This window comes from Xyrauchen texanus, chromosome 30 (genome assembly GCF_025860055.1).
Source record: "Xyrauchen texanus isolate HMW12.3.18 chromosome 30, RBS_HiC_50CHRs, whole genome shotgun sequence".
In the NCBI taxonomy this organism is placed as follows: Eukaryota; Metazoa; Chordata; class Actinopteri; order Cypriniformes; family Catostomidae; genus Xyrauchen; species Xyrauchen texanus.
In genome coordinates this window covers 9749859-9769052 of record NC_068305.1, presented here as the reverse complement: position 1 = coordinate 9769052, position 19194 = coordinate 9749859, and the positions used below count along the sequence as shown (strand labels likewise).

Here is a 19194-nt window from a genome sequence, read left to right as displayed (position 1 = left end):
GCTTTCATGTTATTTGCTATCTGTGAGTGAGCTTTATAATTCATAACACTGAGTTCTTTAGAGCGCACGGTGGAACGTCTTGACAGGTGTTGAGGATTAATGTGACCAGGAAATGAGAAATTATATTTGACTGCAAAAAGTAAACCTAAGCTCCACTGTAGGCAGGACTGTGCTGTCTCATACACCGGTCCAAGGGTTCCCCCAAGCTCACACAATGGACACAACGCTCTGTCAATTCAACGAAACGTCTTTATGTGGATTGTATGGATGAGTGAAGTGCGATTCATTGTTTCAGCTGAATTTATCTACACTTGAATAACTTCACGATGGAAGACCTCAGAGAGAGGTTTCTACTGTTCTGTCAAAATACTTTCTCGTGTTTCAGAGAGTCGGAGACTGACACACCACCTACCACCAAGAAAGAGGAGATTGTAGTGATTAATAAAAATTCCCGCACGGAGCCTCCAGCCACCACCAGGGTCTTGCAGCCGATACCTGGGGAGAAACCGTTCTCCGTTTACATTGCTCTGTTTGACTACGCGGCGCGCACGAAGGAAGATTTGAGTGTTCACGCAGGGGATACACTCGAGCCACTCAATAAAGGCGAAGATTGGTGGTACGCGAGAGGAATCACCGGGATTTCATCGAACAAGCAGGGATACATTCCTGCGAATTATGTTGCGCCCGTCGAAAGCCTCGATGCTGAACCGTGAGTTTCTGTGGCACACAAGCCGGGTTTCCTTGGATTTCCAGGCCTAGTCATGGAAATTAATAAAATATTAAAAGTCATGTGAATGTCTATAGTCAATAGGCTACATTTTATTATTATTTATTCTATTTAAGTTTTTAAGTCTGAAGTTAATTATTAAGTTATTTAATTATCAAGAAATTGCTCTTTGTGTGTACAAACTCTCTCTCTCTCTCTCTCTCTCTCTCTCTCTCTCTCTCTCTCTCTCTATAGACCAACAATCATCCATGAGATTATCTAATCAGCCAATCGTGTGGCAGCAGAGCAGTGCATAAAATCATTCAGATATGGGTCAGGAGCTATAGTTAATGTTCACATCAACCACCAGAATGGGGAAAAAAAATTGATCTTAGTGATTTGGACCGTGGCATGATTGTCGGTGCCAGACTGGCTTGTTTGAGAATTTCTGTAACTGTTGATCTCCTGGAATTCACACACAACTGTCTCTAGAATTTACTCTGAATAGTGCCAAAAACAAAAAAACATCCATTGAGCGGCAGTTCTGCAGACAGAAATTTGAAAAAATGGAAAAGGAGGAGCCGGGGACCGGCTGAACATTTAAATAAATATTTAATGTAAAATTAAAACATAAAGACACAAAACACAAAAGACACGTTACCCATTGTACCCTATTGATTTTATTCTTGATAAAAACGTATCGGATTTTGAGTTTCTCTAAGATTGAAGAGTTGTCTTTACAGTTCCTGAATGAACTCTATATGTATACCTGATACCTGATTTCCAAACAGATGATAAGCAGGTCCGCAGTGGCTCTAAAATTTGTTCATCAGAATCTATACTGAATTTTTTCAAAAATATGAGAGAATTACATTATTAAACAAAATCATTGGCTGCGGGGCTGAATGAGTTTATGTTTTAGATATTGTTGACAAAGTTGGTCTGGAATGTCTTTATGCATAGACAAGGTTAGTGGGCAAGGTTAAAAGAGATGTTGTAATGAGAGGGATAGCATGGGGATGGCTGGAGGACAGATTTGTCTGTTGTTTCTTTAAGGGAAACTGGTTAATGTTCAGTGGCTGACCTGGAAGAATTCAGAGTCTGTTAATGATTGGGCACTATGGATGTCAATAAAATCAGATTAATAGTGCTTACAACCAGCACACTGCTAATTAATGATGATTATAAAAATACATTCTAAAAAAAAAAGACTAGCTAAATTTTTTTTGTGTGTCATCACACACTTGAGAGGTGCTTGTTTTGTATGTCATTTTGGTGCTCTGAATAGTTTCTGGCAGATGGACTTTGTTAAAACTTTCCAGTTTTTCCAGCTCAGTCACTTCCTTACGTGTCTGAGTGTGGATTTTCATGTTTCCATTTTACTGGTTCATGCTTTTAAGGCCTTACGCAATTTATTGTGCTACTAATGTTTGACATCATGGTCAGTGGAAGACATATTTTGCTTTATGTCAGAAAATAATGTTAAGCACACAAATGTAATAAAATCCCTTAAAATCATACATTTCAATAACATTGTTATTTAATAATAATATTATGCTAAATTATTAACATGACTTAGGCTGAATTGGAAAATGTATAAACTGTGTAAATACATAAACAGCAGCAGAAATGGGATTTACTAGGCCAGCACATGGAACAAAAGCTGTGCTTTTATTTTCTTTTATTATTTTTGTATTGGTATTAGCCATATTACCATGTGACAGGTGAATTTAAGCCACAACACCATAGAGTTTGATTGGACACACTGCCTTTGATATCATAACAAAGATATGGGAATTATTTTCTCTTCCCTTTTAAAAGTTGAGAAGCCTAATTATTTTGCTTTCCTTCCCATCCTAAACACACTTTGTAAAGAATCTGCGAAAGAAAGAGTGACATTCAATGTGTGATCTCAAATGTTGACTGATTTCTAGATCAAGAATTATTAAAATTATGTGTTAGTGCATCATCATTTTTGTTGCTCTTCCACTGCAGATGGTATTTTCCAGAAACTAAGCGTTTGGATGCTGAGAAGATGCTGCTGTCTGATGAGAACCAGAGTGGAGCATTTCTCATTAGAAACTGTGAAAGCCAGACAGGGGAGCTCTCACTTTCAGGTACCTTAACCTTCAAGAAACAGGTCACCAAAAAAAAGAAAAGAAAATTCTGTCACCTTAATGACTCTCAAGCTCCAAAACAACAAACCAAACAAACAAGCAAACAAACAAACAAAACCACCACAAAAAACTTAAATGAAATTTAAAGAATCATGGCCTATATTCCAAGTCATATTCCAAGTCTTCTGAAGCCATATGATCACCTTGTATGATGAAGAGATTGAAATATATCTTGTTATTCATTCTCAAATCAAATAATTTACCTGCTCCAGTTTGCAGCGGCCAAATATTAAATTTGATTATTTTAAGTCAAGACATTTTTATTTCACAACACACATTGTTTCAAATCTTTACAGGAAATCATGCATTAAAACAAAACACAAAAAAAAACTGTAATATATAAATATATATAAAGTATTACAGTGATCATTGTGTAGTTGGATTAAAAATTATTATAAATTGTGTATGGAAATTAAATAATTAAATATGAATTGTATTTAGAACCCTTGTGAGCAAGCTTAAGTCGACTGTGGCAAGGAACACAAAACTCCATAAGATGTTGGTTAATGGAGAAAAATAACCTTGGGACTCACTGTGGGGGCTAGTTCCCCTCTGGCTAAACAGAATTAATATAATGCCAATATTAGTTATTTGTGTGCAGTGCAAGTAGAAAGGTTTTAAATTTGTAAATTAAGTAAGCGTTAAGGTCCAGTGTTTTTAAAAAATAAAAAAAAGAAACTTTTTTTTTTAACTTTAAGATTAATGACTACTTTTTTTGAAGTCCATCCTGAATTAACTGCAGAAGTTCACATAGATGCATTGTCCTTTATTAGTTGGCTGATGAAGGCTTTTGTTGGCAATTAATTGATAGTCTATGTATTCCATTTCAAGAGTATAGTCCATCAATAAACAAAGTTGATGCAGGCAGATATTAATTGAGGTGTATCACAGTTCAACCTGCAGGTACTTTCGGTGAGGTTCAGTGGGGTCCATCCTAGCTCCAAGGTTCAGGCAGTGGCATATTTAGTATCCTGTGTCTTACAGTTGGAGTTGGCATCAGTTCATCCTCTAAAGTCAAATGACTGAATGATGTCTGGCTGGCACAGGCTGTAGTTTGTCATCATCTCTCAGTGACATGTAGCATTGGAGTCTGACACAAAGCAGGAACGTTGCTGGATCTGGCTGGCTCTGGTAACCTCGGGATATGAATCCAAAGGTTGAGAAATGGAAATAAATTTAATAATATTAGTGAAGATGCCATTCAAATTTTATGCAGAATTCCTGATGGACGTTTCTGGTTCCGGCAGACCTAACTAAAGTAGCCTAATTGTGAGTTGAAGGATAAATTAGATGTATGCCAGGCTAAATTGATGAGTCTTTAGATTTAAACTAAGTGAGTGTGTCTGTGTCCCGAACAGGGTTAGGGAAACTATTACATAGTTTAGGAGCCAAGTATGAAAAGGATCTACTTCTTTTTGAGGATTTTGCTGATTTTTTTGATTATTAACAAGCCAGAATGTTGTGATCTTAATGAACGTGACAGAATATAGCGTGTCAGAAGGTCACTTAAGTACTGTGGAGCTAGACCATCCAAAGCTTTGTATATAGTTAGCAGAATTTTGAAATGAATATGAAATGTAACAGGTAGCCAAGGTGATGATGATAAAATGGGGCTAATATGATAATATTTCTTGGTCCAAGTCAATACTCTGGCAGCTGCATTTTGAACCAATTGAAGTTTATTTACTGAACTTGCTGGACATCCTCCTAGTAATGCATTACAATAATCTAGTCTTGAGGTCATTAACAAATGAATTAGTTTTTGGGCATCAGCATCAGACAGCATGTGTCATAATTTAGCAATATTTCTCAGGTGAAAGAATGCTGTTCTACAAACATTGGAAATTAGATTTTTTCAAAGGACGGCAAAGTTCTTCGCTGTTAAAGACGACTTAAAAGTATATCCATCGAGTGTCAAATTATATTTTAGGTGCTTATTTTTAGAGGTTTCAATAAAATCAATACCTCTGTTTTGTTGGAATTGAGTAGAAGGAAATTTCTGGCCATCCAATCTTTGATTTCATTGATACACTCTGGTAATTTGGACAATTGTGAATTTTCTATGGATTTAGAAGAAATATAAAGTTGGGTATCGTCAGCATAACAGTAGAAACTTATTCCATGATTCCTGATAATATCTCCCAGGGAAGCATTTATAAGGAGAAAAGCAGAGGTCCTAAAACTGATCCCTGTGGTACTGCATACTCAATTTTTGTTTGATTTGACAATTCCTCGTTTACACATACAAAGTGGTACCGGTCTGCTAAAAGGACCTAAACCATGCTAATTTAAGTCCACTAATGCCAAAATAATTCTCCAGCCTATTCACGAGAATGTTGTGATCTATCGTGTCAAGGCAGCACAAGAGCTAGTCATTTGTAAGTGCAGTCTCTGTACTGTGATGGGGCCTAAATCCTGACTGAAATTCTTCATATATTCCATTTCTCTGTAGAAATGAACATAATTGGGAGGACACTACCTTTTCTAGTATTTTCAACATAAATGGTAGATTTGAAATCAGTCTGTAATTAGCCAATTCTCTTGGATCAAGCTGTGGCTTCTTAAGAAGCAGTTTGATAACTGCCATTTTAAAGTTTCTTGGGACATGTCCTAAGGATAGAAAGGAGTTAATACTATTAAGAAGAGGTTCTGAGATTACTGAGAATACCTCTTTTAAGAGCTTACTTGGTATTGGTTCTGACATACATATTGTGACTTTTGATGTTTTGATAAGTTTTGTTAGCTCTTCATGAACTATGATAGCGAAGGATCGAAGTTGCTCATGGGCAAAATTATGAGACACTGTTTTCTGAGGTGCTGTGACAGTTGATTGCATAGTTCCAATTTTATTTCTGATTATTTAAATTTTATCAGTAAAGAAATTCACCAAGTCATAATTATTGTGCTTTGACGGAATATCTGGTTCAGTCGATGCTTTATTCTTGACCAATTTAGCCACAGTACTGAATAAACACCTAGGATTGCTGTGGTTATTTTCTATGAGTTTGCTAAAATGTGCTGACCTGGCAGCTTTTAGTGCCTGTCTGAAGCTACAGACACTATCCTTCCATGCACAGTGAAATACCTCTAATTTCATATTCTTCCACTTGCACTCCATTTTCCGAGCTGCTCTCTTGAGAGCATGAGTGTGATTATTGTACCACGGTGCAAGGCTTTTTTCTTTCATTTCTTTAATCGAAGGGGGGCGATAGCTACTATCAAGAGTGCTAGAGGAGACTGTATATATACTTTGTTATTACATCTAGTTCTTCTAGACTTTTTGACTTACTGAGTATGTGAAACAATTCTGGAAAATTATTAATGAAGCTATCTTTAGTGGTAGAAAGAATAGTTCTACCTGAACGATAGTGTGGTGTCAAATCAGAAGTAGTTAGGAAGTTAGGAAAGAGTCAGGCATAGTTTGATTTACATCACAAGTAGTGACTTAGCAGAATGGTATCTTTTCAAACACCATGAAAGACAAGTGCAGGACAGTTTTGGGTTGCTCAAAAACTTTGAGAACTGGTTGGTTATCGATACATGATCTGTTATGTCCCACAGGTTTGCATGAATCACCATGTCTTTGGTAATACTATAGTGATCATCTTTTGTCAAAGGTTTAAAAAAAAAAAAACCCTGTGTTGAGTAGATATGAAAAACATAAAGATTTGAGTGAGTACATCCAACTATAGTCAGAAAAGCATTTTTAAAGCTGAAGTGTGTAACTTTTTTAAATAAAAAATGTAAAATAATTTCTTCTGTCTTGGTTTATTATGCAGAGACCTCTTTAAGTAAGCCCTTCATGGGTTAATTTTCTCAAAAACTGCAAATAAAAGTCTGTTTTAGCAACCCACCCATCCTGACACAACAACATTGATTCAACCAATGGCATAAATTGTGGGTGGGATTATCTGTTTGTTTGATCAACGGAAGACAGAGGGGCGTATTCGGAAGGCTTTTTAAAAACAATATTTATTTTTCCAATTCCGTTCATAGTGCAGAAATTACGCACTTCAGCTTTAAATAATTGCACATTTAACCCTCGTGTGATATTGGTGTAAAAAATGACCCCCTTTGAACTTTGCTTCTTTAATAAACATGGTTTCCTTCATCTCAGTGGCATGAGATTTTGTGACTTTGCTGACTATCTATGCACACACAAAAACTGGGATGGACTGGGATGTTGGTGTGGTGGTGTAAAAAAAGTACCTTTCATGGTGTTTGGGGTCAAATTTGTCACCACATTAGAAATGAATGGGAAAGAATTGATAATAGAGGGGGGCAAGTATTGATTCTGTTTGTAAATGTTTTTGCTTTTATTTGTTTAATATATTAATCATTAAAAAAAATGTATTGCAAAAAATAAATGAACAGGTGTTAGCGGTGAACATACTAGAACAACATTTTGCAATGGCAAACTTTGCATTTTTGCAGGCTTCAAAATTCTGAGCATTCAGAAACTGAATAGCAATAAAGAGTAACAACAAATTAATTATTTATAAAAAATAAAAAACAACCATGATAACAAAAAAAACCAACACCAACAAAAACAAGAACAGTACAGAACAGTGAGAATGATACATAAATATGATATCAGAAATTATAGTCTTTATTTCATGAATCCACGCACATCTGGCAGACGTTCACGTAAAATGTGTGAGCCTTGTAAATTATTATTATTTTTTTTTTTTTTTTTTGCAGTTTGTGCATATCATGTTGCCTTTCACATCCTTTTTACTGGGACACACCTGACACATTTTCCTTTTGTCAGGTGGAGATACTGTGGAGGGGCATCTCCACATCTGCAGCTTCTATAAATAAGCCTTTGATCTGTGTGTGTGTGTGTGTGTGTGTGTGTGTGTGTGTGTGTGTGTGTGTGTGTGTGTGTGTGTGTGTGTGTGTGTGTGTGTGTGTGTGTGTGTGTGTGTTCATTGTGGATGTATAATAGTCTGTTGCAACGATATGAGATTTTCACGATATGATAACTGTCTCAGAAAATATCATGGTTTCACAGTATACGGTATTACACAATTACTATTATCAGTGAAAACAGAAGGGTTATTTATTTATTTTTGAGCAAACACTTTATTATAACTGAAACTGAAGTATGTGTTAAAAAAAAGTATGATTAGAAAAAATAAGAAAGCTAAAAGAATTATAATAAACAGAATTATAAACATGATAAAAAATAGCATATAACTAAAGCATGTTAGTTTACATGTTAGCATAGCATATTCAATTAACTACTAAATGAAAAATAACATCAGCTGTGTGAACTTTAAAGTAATGTCCTATGATTATTAATAATGAACATATACTGCTCCTGTCTGTACATTTAACTCCGTGGTTCTCATCTGGTTTTGCTACAGGACAGATTTTACATTGGACATCAAGTGTCGACCTGCCATAGATTAAACATAACCTGTATTTAATGTATCCTGGGTCACATTTCCTTTTATGTTGCATAGTTTTGTTCATGGTTTTCCAGTACAAGGACATGCATCAAGTGACATTATTTTTTGTTGTTGATGTCAAATCTACAGGAAGTTTTCTCTCCGCCTTTTAAAAATGTAAGAGCATATTTACTTATATGAGCCCATTATTATCCCGTTTGTTACCTAATATTACATATTAATACACATATTACACAGAAGGAAAGGCTCCTCATTACCATGGTTAGGTCAGTGTGCTGGTCTTAAATAACAGTAATAATAATAATAAATTATGTATTTATGAAAAAAAAATACTAGCTGAAACACATCTTGAAACTTTAACTACAACTGTAATAAAATTAGGTCTAATAGATCCAAACTTTATATTATTTCATATGAAACTATAATATTTTGTCAAAATATAACTCAAATTTACTCATGTATAATCCTGAAACAAATTGGTAAAGGTGATGGTGTGCAATTATTAATATTTTTAACTAATTTGGGAAAGGGGCCACATTGTATTACTTTTGAGATGCAATTTTCTGCATTGATTTGGTTTTTGTATCTTTTAAGCCCAGAAATAGTTGTGTACTCAATATATTGAAGTGTATCTGTGACTAATGGGACTATTCTGCAATTGCCTAAAAGTATTGTATTGCTCTACAAAGATAGATACTTTTCTATCATGCATTAAAAAACTGAATAAAAGCTGAGCTTATAAATTCATTTTACCATCTCTACTTCCCTGTTAATTTATTATTCAATTGAACACTCTCTACATCAGGGGTCTGTTGCTTTTGCTCGCATGTCCATGATGCCGAGATCTATTTTTATATTTAATTTAATCACTAAGAAGGTTTACCTGCTAAGTAGCACCAAACATCACAAGCAGCCTCAAGAATGTTCACAGAGTAGCCGTGATAACACTTTTCCTTGAGCAGAATATTGCACTACAGATCGCCAAGTTTGTTCAAAGGTGAAAGCGAGAGATAGAAAAAGCGCACTTGCGTGCATGGTTGCCAGATTGCACCAAATAAGTATAACATTAGGCAGAATATTTTCAATTTGCGCAAGTATAAATCTCAAACTGGGGGTGTTGCGTCTCCTCTTCTGGCAACCCTGAGCATGTTAAATGCTTATGGAGACGCGTTAGGTCCCAAAGCAAGTTAACTGAAAAATCCTATGAAAAATATAAACGCTTTTACAAAAAATTAGCCGCGGGCCACATTAAAACATGTGGAGGGCCTGATCCAGCCCGCAGGCCATAAATTGCCCATGTCTGCCTTAGCTGTTTGCGAGATTATTATTAAATCTGCCTCGGCAGTCCTAAAATCAGGATTTTGCAAAAGAGATACATTAAAGCACCAACTATATGATTTCTTTTTCTCCATATGTGGCAACACCTCTAAACACACAGGGCGTGATCTGAGGCTAAAATGTTTACAATTGAGCAATCCACAACAGATGAAATGAGGGACTTGCGTATATATAAAAAAATATATTCTAGAATAAATGTTATGGACTGATTAAAAATACATTTATAATCCCTACCAGATGAGTTCAAAAGTCTCCAAATATCTGTAAGACCAAGATCAAGTGTACCCTTTGCCACACTTTTGCAAGTTATATGCTGCAGTTATGTTTATGCCCCACACAGTAAAATTATGGTAACACTTTACAAAAAAGTTCAATATGTTAATATTAACAACATTACTGTAGTTAACATTAACTAATTAACTTAATGTTAGTTACAACATATACTAATACATTTTTAAAATTAAATGTTGTATTAGTAACATTAATGCACTATGAACTAACAATGAACTACGGAAGCTCAAAGAGGCCTCGTGTTATTATTTTTCTATCTCGTTTTCTCTTGATCTCGACATAACAAAGGTTGTTTTCTCGTGATCATGATTTATCCTTAATCCTTATTAATTAATCCTATTACAAGGTATGAAGGACAATGAGAGATCCTTGGCAGAAAAGTCAAATGTATTATGTGTAATATGTAATGTTATGTTATAAATTATTCACCTGCCCTATCCAAGAGTCTTCTAAACCAGTCACCTTTCACATAGGCTAAATCAAACATATTAATAAACACCAGCACGTCACAAACACTTAATAAAGATGTTTTTATCAATATAGTAAGACTCGCTTTCTTCTGCACTCAACAGGAGTCAAGAAGCACGTCTTTCTGTTCTTTCCGCAAAGTACCATCATAACTGCAATATGCGTGCACTCGGATCTAAATCGTGGCTGGCTTGACCGCAGTCATGCAGACGTCCCGGTCCCTCAAGTTGGCTGGCAATGAAATTGACCAAACGTTCAGGGTCACTTTATTGTCTACGACAAATTTGTAGACGTGATAGTCTACTTCTAAGGTGTCTGACACTAATCTGGAAGTTGTCAATGACTGAGAGACATACAGCTATTTAATCTTGAGTGAGTCCTTGATCAAAGCAATGACCTCTTCGGTCATCCATTATGCAACAGTGCGTTTAGCTGTTGCCTCCAGATAGCCTTATTGAAAACAACTTTTTGTTATGTCGAAATCACGAAAAAAAATGATGTAATGATCACTAGAAAACAACTTTTTGTTATGCCGAGATCACGATAAAATTTAAATAAAATAAAATAAAATAATGTAATTGTTGTGCCACGTTTGAGAATGCACTTTGTTGTCAGATAAAAGTGTAAGGGCTGAATTCAACATGTTATGTTGTGGGCCATTTGTCTGCTTTGTGTGTCCTCATGATTCTGATATTTAAGTCTTTTATTTAAATTAATATAATATTCTCTCACTTTCTCTTATTAGACCTTTTATTGTGTGATTTATTACAAGGCTCAAAGAAAGTGAGCAGTATTGACTTTGTTGAATTTAATTTACTGTTAGCTGTTTAAATAAATAAATTACAAACGTACTGTGTCAGGGTTACAGTAGTGTAGCTCTATCAGTGGTAGGCTTAAGGTTAACAATAAATGACCATTTGTGCTATTTAGAGATAATTAGAGTTTGGTTAAGAATCAACCATTAAAACACCCTAAATGTTTGTAGACTAATCTGAATCTGACATGATGCATCCTCCTTTAATGGTCCTCTATGTCTATTGGCAGTTATGGTTTTGTTAGTTTGGGACATAGTTGGGAAAATAAGACATTTTATGAGATGACAACTCATCAAGAACTCTCATAAGTGCTTCTTTGGAAGAGATCTGGCTACACAAATTAATATAAAGTACATTTCCTTATTAGAGATCTAGTACTGGCCTATGCGCTTCAGCACTAGCCTATTGTGTTTAGATATACAGTAATAGTATTTACTAAAAGTCCAGTTGTACAATATAGTGATTGTATGTAAGGGATAATGTACAGTTAGACAATTGTTATCGCAAAATAAAGCCAGACATGGGGATCTTGTATCAACCTGGAGGAGTTTATTTTGCAATAACAATTGGCTGACTGTACATTATCGCACTTATTACATGCTATTAACCAAATAAATAAATGCATGACTTCAAAATATCGATTTTGCATTGAAATTTCATATTTATATGAGAAGAAATAAATCATTGAACACCTTAAATCCACCTCTGGTTTGTGTTTGAGTTCTGCTGTTGTTGTTGTTCATTATCCCACTTAATACAAGACTACTTGCCAAATAAATACATTAATGCACATGAAGTATTGATTTGAGCTAAAATTGTTTTATTAGCATACTTGTAGAGATCACACAGTGATCTTAGAAGCAGGAAAATATTGTGCACCACAATTCACAAAACCCAGATCAGTGGTCTGATATGTGAATGTGCAGTTGTTACTCTGAGATATCAGACCGCTAGATGGCGCCACTGACCAATCAGAATATAATATTCCAGAGGGCCGTGTTATAATTCTTCTATAGTATAAGCCCATTTTTCAATGTGACTGCTTGTACTGAATGCTGCCGTTTACTTTCTGTGTTTCAGTGCTGGACAACAGAAAGGTGAACCATTATAAAATCAGGATGTTGGATAATGGTGGCTACTTCATGTCAAGGATTTGGACTTTTAACACACTGAATGAACTAGTGGAGCACTACTCCAAAAATGATGATGGCCTCTGTATCCGTCTCGGAGAACCTTGCAAAAAAGTGTGAAACATTTAAGATTGTATTTAATACTAATTGTCATAGAATAAAGGTTGCTATTGTGAATAGATGGGTTTTGCGAAGGAGAGTAAAGAAAAGTGAACCAAAGGATCAGGGACACAGTTATTGAATTGTCAAAAAAAATTTGTTTTTTTTATTTGTTTGTATTAGACAATAGCTCCAGAAACCTACGGTTTATCTTATAACACAGTGGATCAATGGGAGATTCCACGTACCTCTGTGAAACTCCTTAAGAAGTTGGGAGCAGGGCAGTTTGGGGAGGTGTTTGAAGGCATATGGAATGGCACAACACATGTCGCTGTCAAAACACTCAAATCAGGTACAAACACTAATTCACATAGACAAAATGGATAATATGTGTACAAACTGAAAGACAAACTCCAAATGTCTCCTAGACACAAACATACTGTACATACACATCTGAGATCTCATGCTTTGTTCACAAGCTGTACTTCTGTGTGTGACAGAATCTATGGATGCGAATGACTTCCTTCGAGAAGCTCAGCTCATGAAGAGACTCCGTCACTCCAAACTGATCCAGCTGTATGCTGTCTGTACTATGGAAGAACCAATCTATATCATCACAGAACTCATGAGCAATGGAAGCCTTCTTGAATACCTGCAGAGTAAGACACATGCACAAAAGCTTTATATAGCATACACACACACATGCAAAAGGTATCAATGGTATGCACACAATTGAAGGATTTATTACAGATTTCAGAGTTCAGAGATCTAAATTATTATGTCACGTGCGAAGCCATTGCAAAATAGCTGATATACACATGTGAATTACAGTAGATGCACAAAGTTGATTGGTTGTCTAAACTGCATTTCAGCAAACACAGTGTTCCCCAGAGTGTGTCAGGGTATGAATTCAAACTAAAATAAAGGTTCTTCATTTTTGTACCAGAAGAAGTGCCTTCAAAGATTCAAAACCAATGTCATGGAGACATTTCCCCAAACTGGTTCACACATATTCAAGCCTAACCTGAAATGGAGGGATGGTTAGCAGCACACTCAGTGTTGATTAAAGTCTGGCGTGTGTTAATTGTACGCCACAATGGTGCAAAAATATTATTTATTCCCTGTCTATATGTCTCTCTCCTCTCTGTCCCACAATCTCTCTCTTTTATACAGAAGATAGAGGTGCTCGTCTGTGTATGTCTGATCAGGTAGAAATGGGAGCACAAGTGGCAGCTGGCATGGCATATCTCGAGTTGCAGAACTACATCCACAGAGATCTTGCAGCCCGAAATGTTCTGGTGGGAGATAACAATGTGTGTAAAGTGGCCGACTTTGGCCTAGCACGAGTATTACTGGTGAGAAATATCCTCTAGTTTTATGAAAAGATTAACCAAAACTGGTGGGTCGCAGGTCTATCAGAAAGGGGAAAAAAAGCTAAACTCAAAATGATAAAATGCAGCCAATCATAAAAATATAGAAATCAATATGCTTATCAACTGTTAAGTACCGTACACACAGGCAACAACTTTAGTGTCTGTACTGTGAAGTCGTTATTGGATGTTTCTACTGCGGTTGCTGTAACTTTATTGATGTACCTGTCATTTGGTAATATAGCTAATATTAATACAACACTTGACCCTGTGTTAAAATTGTCAATATTAATTTTGCATCTTGTTTGGCCAATGCAGTTCATTTTTGTCTACTTATGAACAATAAAAAGTTTTGGTACTGTGTTTGGTCGCATATGATGAAACCTGTGTCCTAAATCCAGTTAACTACTGGTATAGGTTACGCACTAGGGCTGAAACAAAATTTTTTGTAATGATGACGCGTGAGAGCAGCACTGCAGCTCGCACCTGACTGAGGAGAGGAAGAAATACACCGATCACAGTCCAGATGCACTCTTAACTTTCCAAACAGCTAAAAATCCTTTAAAAAAGATGCATTCACCTGAGAAGCAGCACATAAGATATTTATACTTGCTTTTAGAGAATATATCTGGAATGTAAGTATATTCTGTCTTCACTGCACTCGCAGAAGTATAACCAAGTGAAAAAAACACCTAGATACAAAATACACTTACTGTATATTTAAGATATATTCTCTTAAAGCATGTCTAAATATCTTATATGTTGCTTCTCAAATAAATGTGATTTTAGACAATTTTAAATGTAAAACAAGACAAAAACACTTGATAAAATCTTGATTTTTTGCAGTGAATTTCATTAATTCAGTGAATGTCATTTAGAAATATTTTTAAAAGATGATTTTGTCCTCTTTATTGTTAGTAAGCATGTTTAATAAAAACTTTTAAGTTGGGCCATAAGCTGAATAATCAGTTAAGAGCTAATGATTAATCTTTGCAATAATTGCAGAATAGTCGAATAATCGTTAGACTTTTATGCACAGATGTTTATAAAAGAATACAAAAAACTATTAAATTCCCTTTACTTTCTTTTTTGCTCTTCAGATGGACAATGCCAATAGTGGTGAGAATGTATATGAGGCCAAAGAAGGAACTGAGTTTCCAGTAAAATGGACCGCACCTGAGGCCATCCATGGGAACATATTTACCATAAAATCTGACATCTGGTCTTTCGGCATCCTGCTCTATGAAATTGTGACTTTTGGAAAGATGCCTTACCCAAGTATGTCATTCTGATGTATCACTGCCCTTATTGGGAATGTTGGGGTGGAGTTTTAGTTTGAATACCATAGTCTAGAAAAAGTCTGAATTGTGTTTACATTTCTGTAGTCAGAAACAAAGTTTTTTTTTTTTTTTTTTTGCTGTTTAGCTTTAATCAATGAGCTTTTTGGAACTCTTTTTTTTTTATCTCATAAGAAAAATTTATTCCTCACGATTATGACCTCCATTTAAAGGAAAATTCCAGGTTCAATACAAGTTAAACTCAATCGACTGCATTTGTGGCATAATACTGATTACCACAAGTTTGACATGGCCCTCTTTGTCTTTAAAAATAGTAAAAATCTGGGTTATATTGAGGCACTTACAATGGAAGTAAATGGGGTCAATCCCTAAATGTTACATTTCGTCATGAAGTCATCATCCCTGTTTTCTGTTCCATTTCCCATTTCCTTTTTGAATTCTGTTATGGGGTTTGTAGTCTGGTGTAGTTCTCTTTTGTCATTGGTCTGTTTAATTATCTGTTCCAGGTGTTTCTTGTTTGCGTGTTATCCTGTTTTGTATTTATGTCTCCTTTTTTTCAGTTCTTTTGGTTGATTGTTCTGTAACGAAGTGCAGACGAGGGTGAACAAACATAAACAGTGCAAAACTCACACGTAATCCAGGTGCAAAACACAAAAGGTCAATCCAAATGGTTAAATTCAGCATACAGGCAAAATCCGAACACAAGAGATAATCCAAATACATAATGGGAAAATCCAGGAACAAATGGGAACAGATAGAAGCAAACAGTTACACTATATGATGCATACAAATCTATGTACACAGAACATTCATTAACAACTGACCAACAGAACTGAAAACAGGTCAATTAAATACAAAACAGGATAACAGGCAAACAAGAAACACAAGGAACAGATAATCAAACAGACCAATGACAAAACAGAACTACAACGGACTACAAACCCTATAAGTGAATACAAATAGGAACAAGGAAAAGAAAACAGGGATGACGACCTCTAGTGGTCATCCAGATCATTACACAGGTACACAGAACAGAAGAAATACAGAACAGAGTTACTAAATATAACACAGATATAAAAGAGTCCAAGCTTTACGACCTTGACCGATTGTCCGAAATATGTGACAACTGTAAAAAACAATCATGGGGCCTGGGTATCTCAGCGAGTAAAGATGCTGACTACTACCCCTGGAGTTGCGAGTTTGAATCCAGTGCATGCTTAGTGACTCCAGCCAGGTCTCCTAAGCAACCAAATTGGCCTGGTTGCTTGGGAGGGTAGAGTCACATGGGGTAACCTCCTTGTGGTCGCTATAATGTATGGTTCTCGCTCTCGGTGGGGTGCGTGGTGAGTTGTGCGTGGATTCCGCAAAGAATAGCGTGGGCTCAACAAGCCACATGATAAGATACGCGGATTGATGGTCTTAGACGCAGAGGCAATTGAGATTCATCCTCTACCACCCGGATTGAGGCGAGTCACTACGCCACTACAAGGACTTGGAGCGCATTGAGAATTGGGCATTCCAAATTGGGGAAAAACAAACACACAAGTAAATTGCGTACCAACAGCTTGCATTAACTGCCGGCACTCTCTTCTATTCCTTCTCCACACAACAGTCTGCCCTATTGCTATACAGTACTGTAATATTTTAACATTGTAATCCACTGCATATTTGGAGCTGCATATATACACACAAGGAAGTTCTGCCACGTATATTTTCCCCCCACTATCATAAGCACTGTTAATTTTTAGATTTTCAAACTTGTCACAGCATTAAAGAGTTTTGATACTGATTTTCATTATTATTTCACCAGCTATGACAAACTTTCAAGTGGTACAAATATTGCCCACCGGCTACAGGATGCCATGCCCCCTTACCTGCCCGAAATTTCTGTATGAGATCATGTGTGATTGCTGGAAGGAGGTGCCTGCAGACAGACCCACCTTTGAATCTCTGCAGTGGAAACTGGAGGACTTCTTTGAGGCCGATGTCACCTCTAACGATGATGCAAACCTCTACTAAACTAAGAAAAGACTACTACTGCTTATGAACTCAACTGCAGATGAGCTAAGCAGACTGTCTTGGCAAGCAAACCTGAGATGCTTTTTTAGGATGAAATGAGCCAGCTTCACATTTTTCCCAAGAGAAAGAAACACAATTATCATTGAGTGTTTTCTCGATACAAACTATATTAGCTAAATCAAATTTATATTCTGAAACCTCTGACTAATACCTTGTTTTATGACGTCATACAAACTCATTCTTCCATTCAGTCTGTGAAGGCTTTTCTGCATGTATTTATGTCAGCAACAACATATGGGTTTATAGTGACATTGCGCATGTACAGCTCATGCTGGCTCTGTGAAACTGTGGACTGTGACAGGATTTTCACAGTTTTATGTTGAAAATATATGCACTGGACATTTAAGTGCAGCTGCTATTAAGGAATAAATAAACTGAGCATGAGCGACAGACAGGTATGGAAACAGGTGCCATTGCAGCCTGTCTGACCAGTTTAAATAGTGAATGAGTCACACAAGATGTTAGACCATCCTGCTCGATTTCACAAGATAGGAACAAACAGTGCAATAGTGAGCACACATTAAGACTCTACTTTGAGCCAGAGTAAAGAATGTGATTATTAGCTGCATAGTCAAAGTTGTTAATTATCTTAAAATTAATTTTAGATCTGAATAGAGCTTTTCTTAGAGATTAATTTACTGATTGTGTAAATAAGAGGATGTTTATTTCAGAAATATATCAAAGTCTACTGACCAAAATTCATTTGACAAACATAAGTACTGTAAGTGTCATGTATAATACATAAATAATCAGTACTTTGTAAGCTAATCAAGATGCAAATGGTATTACTCCAACATAGTTGAAGGATAAATATATATTTAATATATTTTTGTAATTTAAAGCCTAAATGTGTGATGTATTTGCATATTATACAAAAAAGTTATTACAGTATGAAAAATGCTAATAAAAAGTAAATGAGTGATTTGTAAATTATATTCACTCTGCTGTATAATTGAAAGCACTACAACTACACATTATATGATTTTTTACCTGTTGAATTTCATTGTTTTTTGAAAATGTACAGTCATTTCAAATCAGATGATTGCAACACTCTCCAAAAAAGTTGGGACAGTTGAGTTTGTTTTAAGTTTGTTAAGTTTAGAAAACCTTTCTGGATAGGAAACCACAAACATTTCTGGAGAGGAAATCTGCAACAGCCAACTGCACCCCTGGCCTGTGGATACCTCGAACTTAAAAGGCTGTAACGCCAGATACCATGGGTGATCCGCTGCGTTCGTATCCATCATGCGGTGGAGTCACTGAAGCGGGGTGTGATCTGAACAGAGTGTGAAGGCCCACCCCAGCAGGTAGTAATGGAGACTGAAGATGGCCCACTTAATGGCCAAGCATCGAGCAGGCCGCATGGTCGACGCCCATACAGTAGCTAGAATGGGGAAAACCCTGTGAAACCTCTCAATCTGCAAATAATAGGGGTTCGAGCTACTTATCCTAATTCCTAGTGTCCTCATGCACAAACTTATGAATCATATTTTTCAGGGTTTTATTAAATCGTTCCACCAAACCATCTGTTTGTGGGTGGTAAACACGGGTGTAAACACGGGTGTGAATCGATTTAAGTTCCATTCCAGTTCTCTCGAAGGGGACCTAGATTAATGGCAGAGGACACAATGGTGCTCTTGAGGTGGCTGGTGGATTCAGAAACTGACATGCACGGCATGCTGCACACCACCAGCAAACATACCTGTGAATGCCCGGCCAATACAAACGGGCCACTAGACGGTTTAGTGTCTTTTCTTGCCCTAAGTGACCCGCCATTGGATTATGATGAGCTGTCTGGAACAGTATTTCCTGACGGCTCTTCGGTATCAATAATTGGGTCGTATCTTCTTTTGTCTGAGCTTCCTGCATCACTTGATACAACCTATCTTTAATAATTGAAAAGTATGGATAAGTGAGTGCAACATATGGCTGGAGACCATCAATCACTTTCACTTGAGCAAAGGCATGCCAAAGGGTCTCCTCTCATGACTGCTCCAGAGGGAAATCAC

At 36.3% G+C, this 19194-nt stretch overlaps 1 protein-coding gene across 1 annotated transcript; it reads left to right on the top strand.

The window, feature by feature from the left end:
* The first annotated feature begins 173 nt into the window (after window positions 1-173).
* Window positions 174-18698, top strand: LOC127624266 (tyrosine-protein kinase SRK2-like). The gene is made up of 8 exons (XM_052099010.1): window positions 174-709; window positions 2702-2823; window positions 12290-12453; window positions 12622-12790; window positions 12939-13097; window positions 13612-13793; window positions 14909-15086; window positions 16917-18698. Exons 1-8 carry the CDS (start codon window positions 327-329, stop codon window positions 17123-17125), a joined length of 1566 nt encoding a protein of 521 aa, XP_051954970.1. The 5' UTR covers window positions 174-326; the 3' UTR covers window positions 17126-18698.
* Window positions 18699-19194: the final 496 nt, after the last annotated feature.